At 40.1% G+C, this 10238-nt stretch overlaps 1 protein-coding gene across 4 annotated transcripts in view; it reads right to left on the bottom strand.

Moving 5' to 3' along the window:
* Positions 1-5418, bottom strand: part of LOC111245164 (uncharacterized) — a 14279-nt gene extending 8861 nt beyond the window's left edge. For 2 of the 4 annotated variants that reach the window (XM_086980221.1, XM_086980222.1), the window contains exons 1-2: positions 4888-5418; positions 4007-4045 (exon numbers count right to left, since the gene is read on the bottom strand). In XM_086980221.1, the coding sequence (XP_086836347.1) occupies positions 4007-4045; positions 4888-5025 (177 nt within the window). In that variant the 5' untranslated portion in view covers positions 5026-5418. The other 2 variants (XM_086980223.1, XR_002671232.2) reach the window with 2 other exon arrangements.
* Between the last annotated feature and the right edge of the window lie 4820 nt (positions 5419-10238).

Raw genomic sequence — 10238 nt, 5'->3', positions numbered from 1 at the left:
GTACACCTGCATTTAGAGACTCGAATTGCACACTGCGTTTTGCACACGGAGGTGCGCAGCCATTTGCACACGTTAGCGAACGGATGACGACAGCGCTAAACCTTGCGCTTTGAGGATCGTTTGAAAAGAAAGAAGTTCAACCATTCCCTCTCAAAATAATTCAACGGAGGTTTATATTTTTAATGAAATAATAAGAGTTTTTGAGGTACTCTTTGTGCAGAATTAAATTTGTCGAAATGTGCGAAGATAAACTAACCTTCCCCTCATTTGTTCTCCCTATTAAGAGGGGTACCCATATTAGCCATTATGCGATACTATACGGAAGTTGTACAGCGCCGTCGAACCTCAAGAAATCCTTAATCCCCGTTTTCTAGCGTAGAGGGCATGCGGCAGGAAGACGAGATCGCCGTACTGATATAAACATTTATTAAACGATACTACTTACTAATCAGATAAATAAAAAGTTTACATGTTTATTTTTGTTTTGCTGGGCGTGCTTCAGTAAATATCTATTTGTATAGAGATTATTGTCTGAATAGTTTTTTCTTTAAATCGGATTTGCCTTTGTTGAGAGTAAATAACCGATGCATTTAATGTTCGCGCCATACGGTATGTCAGCGCACAGTATACAATAATACTTACAAAAATAACATGGCATCGCGGCCAGATATCGAGACCCAAAATACATGTGACGATTCAAGTTTTTTCAGTTGTGTAAAAGATCATGGATGCATTATCTGTAGTTCTTGATGTTCTTCTCGCAAATTAGACTCAGAACGTTTTCTGTGCATGTCAGTGCCTGGACCTGGCTCGTTTTCGTGATAGTTAGGTCGAAATAAACACGTGGTGTAGGAAAAACGCATGTTCAGGACCAGATAGGGCGGTTCATCGGTAGGTTCGTTGCTGCAGGAATCTGTCTTGCGGACCAGCTAGATACTGGGATTCTATCGTGAGGATTTACTCGAATCTAACTAATTAATTTATATTATCTTAGCCTGAAACAAGTTTTATAAACGTTCTTTCCTGGGTAGAAAATAACACAGGCCGATAACGCTCTCTCAAGGTCCCGTCTCAAACTTTGCACCAGTTCTTTCTTTGTTATTCTAAGCTTACGATCTAGGTAATGAAAGCGCTTATTGTAACGAAAATCGAATCAAAGCGATTTAATCCATAAATATAGAGTCGATTGGCCATTTTTTGATTGATTTGATTCATCCTTTCCAGTGAGCCCTGCAGTATCCATCAAATTACGTTTTCCCCACTTTTTTGCTTATTGCATTTATATTTTTTGGCGTATTTTGTCAAGCTCATTATTAACAGTACGGCTAACTTGAATTGGTTTGATAACTTCGGCCATGTTAAGGTACGCCGTTTGTTTCCACCCTGTGAGATTGGAATTTCCTATTTAAATGTGTTATCTTAACAGGTCTCGGCAGGGCTATGAGTGATAAGAAATTTCTTGGGGGGTTTTAAGCTTGTTTCTTTCTAGATTTTCCCTATATGGCTTTCTTTGTCGATTCCTGTAGTTTCCTAAACTCAATTGGAGGGTACTATGTGAGTTGAAGAGACCGACAACAGTTTTTGATCGATATCACATAGACGTAATTGTTTAAGATGCTTCCAGTATAAATGGCAATCTCTGTAATAACAATAAATTATTAATTTATTTGCTCTGCTCGGACAACCTGGCTGGCTAGCTAAAGCAACCATACGATTGGCACCAACTAAATCTTCAGATAATCAAATTGAAAGGGTAGGGAATCTGACAATGAAGCATCTAAATATATTCAAATGTAATGTGAGAGAAAACCGCCCTTTATAAAATTCTAGCAATATATTAATTCACTAAATATTCCCCGCTACCTTTTCTTAAATCTCAATAAATTAATTTACTTCTTTTTTCCAAGAATTTTACGACCTGACGTTGAGGCACTTGTCCAGCCAGGCATTTATACAGCGACTGGAAAAAATGGTTAGTCGCAAGAATCTCTGTCTGGACAATATGGTAAATGCAGAAAAACCTTTTGTGTAAGCTCTTGCAGGGCTGCCTTGTCTGGCGACGTCGTGAAGAATGATGACTTTGCCTCATCTATCGAGCTCTAGGCGCACCTTTCGGGGCTATTCGTTCGTTGCTGTTTTATATCGACACGGAGATACCATTTCCTGTCCACGATGGCAATTCTGTCATTGAGGCCGCGGTTTACCCGGTGTTAAGTAAGATGTTGAAAACCAGTGGGAAGTCATGTTTTCATGTGCCTTTTGCGCAGACTGTGCGGTACTTAGCTTCCATCCCTTTGACAAAATTTCGCGTATTCAAAATCTTCGATAATGGGCTAGTAAGAGCACCCTATCTTTTAGGCTAAATAGCTGATTATTCATCATTGGAGCCGTTATGGACTTCGGACACACCCAGCATGTTCAGCAAATCCAAGATCGTACTTTTGAACTTAACAAGCCTGTTGGAATACCTGTCTCAGTCATAGATTGCTTGTTGTACACGGCACAAACATTTTCGGCTCTTTTCTGAATCTCGGCAAGGGCGAAATAGAATAGACGTCATGAATTAATTTGTTGTCTTTCATCTTTGAAGCCTGAGCGCGGCATGAAGGTCGCTGCACAATGATCTTATAACAAACTTATAGAACAGGAGAGAGAGCGCATTTTTGAATAGCGCACGAGTATAGAAATAAGCAATCAGAGGTGTGGTAGAAAGAGAGGGCGCACTGAAAAACGGTCGAGTTACGGCCTAATTTTTTTGCATAATCGAGCATCGAATCGACCAGTACGCGCAACAGGAGCGCAAAAAATACGTATTAGTACTACAACGGAGCATGATTTAAGAATAGGTATTTTACCTGTGTGTAGTTGGTACAGTTTTACTTATTTTGCCTAGAGACAAAATGATCGATCTGTATGTTGTTTCGATAATACCATCTGTTCTTTTATTCGCCCTTCACCATTATTGCAACAAATGCCCGTCCTCTACATTTAGAACATATGTACAAATCTTCAAATATAGAGCACATACAAGCATGTAAAAGTTTGCCATCTGACGTGGGGCCTGCCAGTCGACGTCGACTTCAGCTGATAAAGGCTTTGCAGAGTTAATCTGAACTATGTAGACTAATACAAGCTCTCTAGGACTAACAAACCTCCAGGACGCACTACGTCAGCGGGAGCCAGACTAGAGTTTTTTTCGTACGCGAGAATGTTCTTAATGAAGCGGATTCAGTCATCCGAATGGAACGCTGCACGGTAAATGCATCAACTAGCGGGATTGGGAATTCATCTTAGAAGTGAATGTCTGTAGAAGTCGCCTCAGAAACTCCATCTAGAACATCTTCTTTTGTTCGGGAGTACTGCGAATCCTAATGTGACTGGGTAAAGATACTGATGACGTACGCTCGCCAGAAATAAAATTTCAAATAAGTTTTTTTCTAATATTCTTGGAGGCACCGCGTCATTTATCGGCGCCAAGTGAGCCGCCATCAAAGCTATGCTACACTAACTTTTCGGACCCGAACTGTCTCGGACACGACTATCTAGAACTTTGCGGTTTAAGCTGTGAATACACACCCCAAATGTACCGCGGAAAGGATATGCCCATTTGCCAATATAGCGTAGCATTACTGCAGCAAACAAACATGAACAAATTTCAAATGAGCTCCTGATGACCGGGTTTACTTGAGAATTAGCAGGGCAGTTTCGACGGCATAGAAAACTTTCTCACAATTGAGAAACGAAAACTTTTCGAGGAAAACTGAGCGCATTAAAACAACGGTGATACTGACCAACAACCAGCTTAAACAAACGAACAATATAAGCGAAAGGGGCCTGCGAAGCACTTGTGTGGTTGTCTGATGGCGCTTTTACGGACTGTCCATGTTACTGAAAATCCTATCCCAGAAAGATGATACAAAATTCTTTGCTCAGATTTTTAACTAAAATAATGTACAGAATGATCGACAACCATTCCTCAATCAGGTTAAACGAGACATGTAATTACCTGTTGTTGTTGTTGTTTGCTTGAACTTCGCTCGTTCGTCTACGTAGGAAGGCCACACATCGAACCAATAACAAAAGAGTTATTACGAAGACTCCCATCAGCACTCTCGCATTATTATAAGTACGTAGAGATTACGTCCACTTTAGATCTTAACCGACGCCTGGGCTGGCTACGTTTCCATTACTGAGACAAAATGGATATAGGCAGCTAGGTCATCCTCTACTTGTTCAAAGATACGGTTACTGAACAGGAGTTATGACAGAAATGCCGCCGCAGCTGTTGCCGATACAAAACCAGCTGCTATTACTCAAGTAGCGGTCAGAAACCATTTCACAAAGGATATCATATATATATATATAATACTTCTACCCAACGGGTGATTAAGCGGTGGCTAACACACAAACCTATCCCCCCATCGCCGCTTCCAAAGCAATCAATCGCGCACAAGGAAAGAAACGGGCGGAGTAAGCTCAGCCAGCACTGTCTTAATCTCACATTTAGCCTGCCAGAGCTACCGTGTGTTACTACTACATCCAACAAACACTCGGCCGCTCGCACACACACACAAGTAGAGAGTAACCCGAACAAATGCATAAAGTTACGCACAAACATAAGCTCGAAGATCGGCGTGCTCGAGGAAGATCGTTCTTCCAGCCAGGGTGACAATCTAAGTGAGCAACGGCAATGACGAGCGGCAGAAGGAAGAACCCGTCTACCAAAACCAATGTGCTCTGAGCCCGGCCCACAAATTGCCTGTTTGTGGCGGTCAGTGTCCTAGTTGAAGACTGGCCACCGTGCTTACCACAGCAGGACAACGGCCGACCGATAGACAGCGTATGGCAAGCTTCCGAAGGGCCTCCAGCTTGAGAAGAGCTTCTCACCTCTAAAGCAGCTGGTTGTTCGGTATCGTTCGTTGCTTTGTTGCTTGGGTATTTGATCGCGCAGCTTCCACCGGCTAAGGACCTGAAGGTCCACCTCGTGTGCGAGTGCACACTATACGCATATGTTTTGATCTTCATCTGACTGTCGCTTTGACTTGCACGCTTGTTACCTTTCTGTAGCTTAGTGGCTTCTGGGTTTTCTGCTTTATGGTCCTCTGGGCCGTTGGGCGCGGACGCTATCGAATGAATAAACTAGAGGTCACAGTAGTCTAGACGGTACCGAGAAGCAGGCTGTTTTGGCAGCTGCGGCGGCGGACTCTGTTGTACACGAACCACCTCCGTCTATCGACGAGAAGCATCGCAATACTAACAGTACCCGTCAGCAGCAGCGGCAAAAGGTTTTGCTCGCCTGTCCATTGGTTATAGAACAGACGCCAGCCTCAGCACAGACTTGCCCCTTCTTCCTACTTTTCGGCTTGCTTGCAGACAGAACCCTAGCGGTTGCTTTCTGCCAGGGGCCATCTTGAGAAAATCTGCCGATGTTGCACAGGAATATCGACAAGTACTAATTAGCAAACAAGTTTACCAGCAACTATCTGCTGCTGTTACTGCTGCTGCCGCTTACGAAAACACAGAAACATCAAAGCTAAACGGTGAATTAGAATTTCACAGGATAATTCAGAAATGATTCCGAATAGGGTCGGTGTATTCAATTAAATGTTGGCGCCAGAGCTGGAAATAGCATCCTGCAAGCTTATTAGCTAGATGGTGAATCTCTTCAAAGCCCGTTTATCCAACGGCAGTCAGCATATACATGTGTGAATGTAGATAAAGTGAGTCGTGTGGAAAGCTGTTTAACAATCGAAGAAAAACTGATACAATTCTAGAGTGTCGGAGTATCGAGACATCTACCGCCAGCATCTAGATATTGAATCTCAGAAAGACAAGGTGTGTTGATCGAAATTTGCAGGCCATTATCCAATGCCATATGCCACAGATTTATCATTGGAAACGTTCGAAGCCGTGTCCTAAAATGGCTAATTTAATGAAAGATATTGTCAGATAGCACTTGGCAAAATGTACAATGTGAACAATGGAGTGGATGGTTGTGTGCGACGCAGGGTATTCGGACGAGTACACAAATACAAAAGTGAGTTAACCCATTGGATATACTGCGGAAACGAATACGTAAGTGTTTGAACACTCTGACAAACATAGAGTCTGCCGTAAAGAGTGGTTCTGGTTAAGAATATTGAAGTAAGCCATTATTTGAACAGGTAAGACACTTGATCTTCAGAGATATATATTGTACCACAAAAAAAAATATTTGTGACTGCAGAGAGGGTTAGCTCCTCTGACCTCTCGATGTCCCCTTCAACGAATAGTTTGAAACAAAAGCCTCACATCCAGCGTTACTATAGGGTATTACTTCAGACTGTGGGTTCAGACAAGCACAAAATAAAAAAAAAACTTTGCAAAATCTTTTTTGTCGACTTCGTGACGTAGCTAGCTAAGTCTTCAACTGTAAAGACTTCCCGAATCCCGTTAGCAATATATAGGATTAAATAAAGGTGTACATAAGTCGTACCGAACCGAGTAACTTAAGTCCTTTAACTAAAGTTAAGCCAACTACAAAGCCTGTAGTGAATTTAAGCCAGCAAAGATCAGCAAATTCATCGTGGCCACCTTGCGCATAGTGGGCAAAATTGGTAACTGGATATATCTTTTGCAAATATAAGTAGTGAAATGTCTCTATCAAAACTAGGGATAATTTGTAAAAATTTACCTATTTAGCTCTTGTAGTGCCCATCTAAAAAGTGATTTCATTATTATTATTATTGCAAAACATAATTCTAGTAAATGGAAGTTTCCATATTTCAACTGACAAACTTATTGTTACTACTCTTAATCATTTTCAATTCTGGTACGTTAATTTCACTAAAACAATTCTAAAATAAGAGTTTGTATGATCGCAGCGGTATTCAGCTTCTGATGCTTTTGAATTTCACTGTTCCCGTATCCATGTTGCCTTAAAAAGATTTAAGACCTCAATTAATAACTGGCTAACTTAGTTATCCTACAATTAGGCGGTTCAAATGCATAATTCTGTTCTACGCATTTGAAAAATTGCGCGCAGCGACATCTTAAGCGGTTAAGCTACAGGCATTTCGTTGACAGTAAACTAATGAAAAAAGTAACGCCATTTTAGCTAAATAAACAGAAATCTACAAGGAAGAGCCTTCATATAGATAACTGCTAAGTAACCTTATATATATACATAATTATTTCACACGAGATGTGTCAGACAGCACGTACATATTTGACTCCAACGTTCATGTGTCCACGCTGCAGGATAGGTCCTACAGTGGCCGCCTGTGATCACCACAAGCAATATATTACGCTAAGGATATGTTTTTTGCTATGTGTTTTAAGCTAGCCGCGTACCTATCGTTTTGCATAAACTGTCAATTTTATTAACTTGTCACTAGTGCTCGCACTTGTACGTTTCTAAAGAGCCTTTCAAAGATTATCCCTGAAACACCCACCTCTTTCGGATACACAATCGATGCCCTTAAGCAATGAAAAGACTAACTGCCATTATTATTATATGTTAAAGCATCTTTATGTCAGGGAATCTCTTCTGATGCTGCCAATATTGTATATAGTGTATCGGCTAATATGTTGGACAAGTAACACGAATATATATATATATATATATATATATATATATATATATATATATATATATATAAGCGCAATGATTATGAGTTAATGACTCTTAAAAAGGCCTTTACCCAACATAGTATATTTGTATACATACAAATTACGATGTTCGCCAAAATAATCTGTTGTGATACTTTGCAAGTTGGATGAAGGTAACTTGCCTTTGTGGACAACTACAATGACAGCGGTAATATTCATATTAAAACCATAGGTTTGTCGTGAAGGGCTTTAGCGTCTTCATGTTCACGCCTTACATTGATGACTGAGTTCCCTTGTAAAGTTTAAACAGCCAATCGCAATTCGTAATAATTCAGTCATTTCACAGTTGTATGATAATTACAAGGTTGGTCTTTGATAGGGTTAAATTTTGGTTCCGGCGCGTCTGAAGCGATAAATCGTAACTAACTTTCTACCTAGTGACTAATTTATGCTACTTTGATAAAATCATTTTTAGTTTCGTTTTATATTTAGTCACTCCGATATATATATATCGGATTTGTTAACTCTTAGGACACGGACCAAATATAAACTAAGAAAGCCTTTGGGTAATTCCTTGTACTGTATATCGACTGGCTTTGTCGATTATTCCAACTTACATTAAAGGCTCTGTAAAACACATTGTTTCGGGTCATCTAGGAAAATCTCTGCAAAGATGACAAGTTTAAAGAGCGATCAAAATACATGGGCTTAGGGGGAAAATCAAATCTTTGTTCTTACGTAATTGATCGAATTTTGTCCTTATTGTCAACATGAGGCAATATCAGCCAATACATCAGTGAAAAACCTGTGGAAAGCCCGCAACAACAACATTGCTGTGTACTCCCACGAAAAGAGAATAACACTAAAGGACCAAATTAGTGAATGATCTCTCCAATGCAAACGTTTTATGCTCAGTTACGGTTAAAGTAGTCCGCAGAAAAATACCAATTTAGCGGAGACTGCAATGAGAACACGTTGTCTATTACGTGACATGTATTTAGGAGTGCAACCCGCCGTCGTATAAACACGATTCACGCATAAAAAGACAAGCCCATCGTAACCTGTAGAAAGCTAGTCGTTGAAGGAGCTTTAGGGATATTGCATTTGTAAACGAAGATACGCATATGATAAGGGAGCTATATTTAAGAATGTTTCACCTTTCGCCAACGGCTAATATCAAACTGGGATAGATATGCTACTAAAAAAAAAAACGGATCGTTCAAAGTATTTTGATAAATAAGCTTCTGCCCACACGCAAACCGTTTGTGTTATCAGACAATACAGCAGTGTCATCGCTTGAGTGTCAGATGTTATACATGTTTTCTTTTGTTCTTATAGAAAAAATGAATTATTATTCTTTAATTTGTCGTTGGAATAAAGTTTCTCAAAAACATATTAAGCAAATGCTATATCATACTGACAGAGTTTAACGTTATCGGTTGCATGCACCTGAACGTGCACGCGGGGAATCCTATGCTTTTGAGAGCAGTTTAACCTTTGTCTCAACTTCCGTTAGCAGAGTAGACTTTGCATCCACTAACAATATAACTAGTCAATATGATTTCTAGGAACATACGTGTCGTCCAACATCTTCCCATTCCTATAAATAATCCTACGGCGAAATTAAATCAGTAGGGTTTTTCATTTGTACGGTAGAAAGAGAAGTATGCGGTTCATATTCGAATACGTTTGCTGCTTTACCTGCATGTAACGAAGTGTTAATTCCTTTTTATGTACACACAACGAATGCGATTTGGGAGTCAATAATAAACCTAGTCTGTGTCCATGTCCATACTTAAGCACAACTTAAAAACAAGCGGCGTAGGATGGGCGAATTGAAACCCGGAAACCGAGAGCGACAGGCCACAGTTCTTGCATAAAAAAGGCACCATACAGAAATCAATAAGTGGAATGATATTAAACCGCGTTATTGATCAGTACGTATAAAGTTTTTCACCACTATCATTAAAGGTTAATAAATGAAATTTGATTGACTCTGACTAAATGGCATTCTGGATGCAGCATCTAATTTCCTATAATTCTTATTTGATCAACAAACAACGTTTGAGGCAGGATTTCTATGGAACAATATAACTTATTTCTGGCTGCAGATTGCCGGTTCGAATCCGCTACGCGCTGTCGTCTCCTGAAAGAGATACTTCCAACTAACTAAAGCAGAATTCGTTATTTCATAGCTAAAACACTTAAATAAAATATTTTGATAGGCCAACCTCTACGATAATGCTGGCAGCAACAAACTACGAAAAAAATATGAACTTAAGCAAATTTAGGACATTGTGCGAATGGACTGAGTGTATAAGTACGCATGCGTGTGAAGGAGAGCATTAGATCGGCTGAATCTCTATCTTTTAACAGTGATGAACGTGTGTACTTAGCAATTCGCCCATTTTCTACCTCAGGCCCAGGTATCTCTGAGCCGTAGGCCAGTCACGGTGAAAAACAAAACAAGTGTCGTCAAATCACACGGTGTCTGCCTATACAGTCCTCTTTGATAAACAAATAAGTAATGATGATACCTATGGCTAAGGATATTCAACTTTACAAGTCCAATTCGACTGTAAATGGAAATACACTAGTCGGTTCAGTAGAGCACCGGTGAACGACTCCGGAAAAACATGCAGAGACAG

The sequence above is a fragment of the Varroa destructor genome, unplaced genomic scaffold (assembly GCF_002443255.2).
Source record: "Varroa destructor unplaced genomic scaffold, Vdes_3.0 BEIS01000002.1, whole genome shotgun sequence".
In the NCBI taxonomy this organism is placed as follows: Eukaryota; Metazoa; Arthropoda; class Arachnida; order Mesostigmata; family Varroidae; genus Varroa; species Varroa destructor.
The sequence above is the reverse complement of the archived record's forward strand: the minus strand, read 5'-3'. Positions and strand labels throughout refer to the sequence as shown.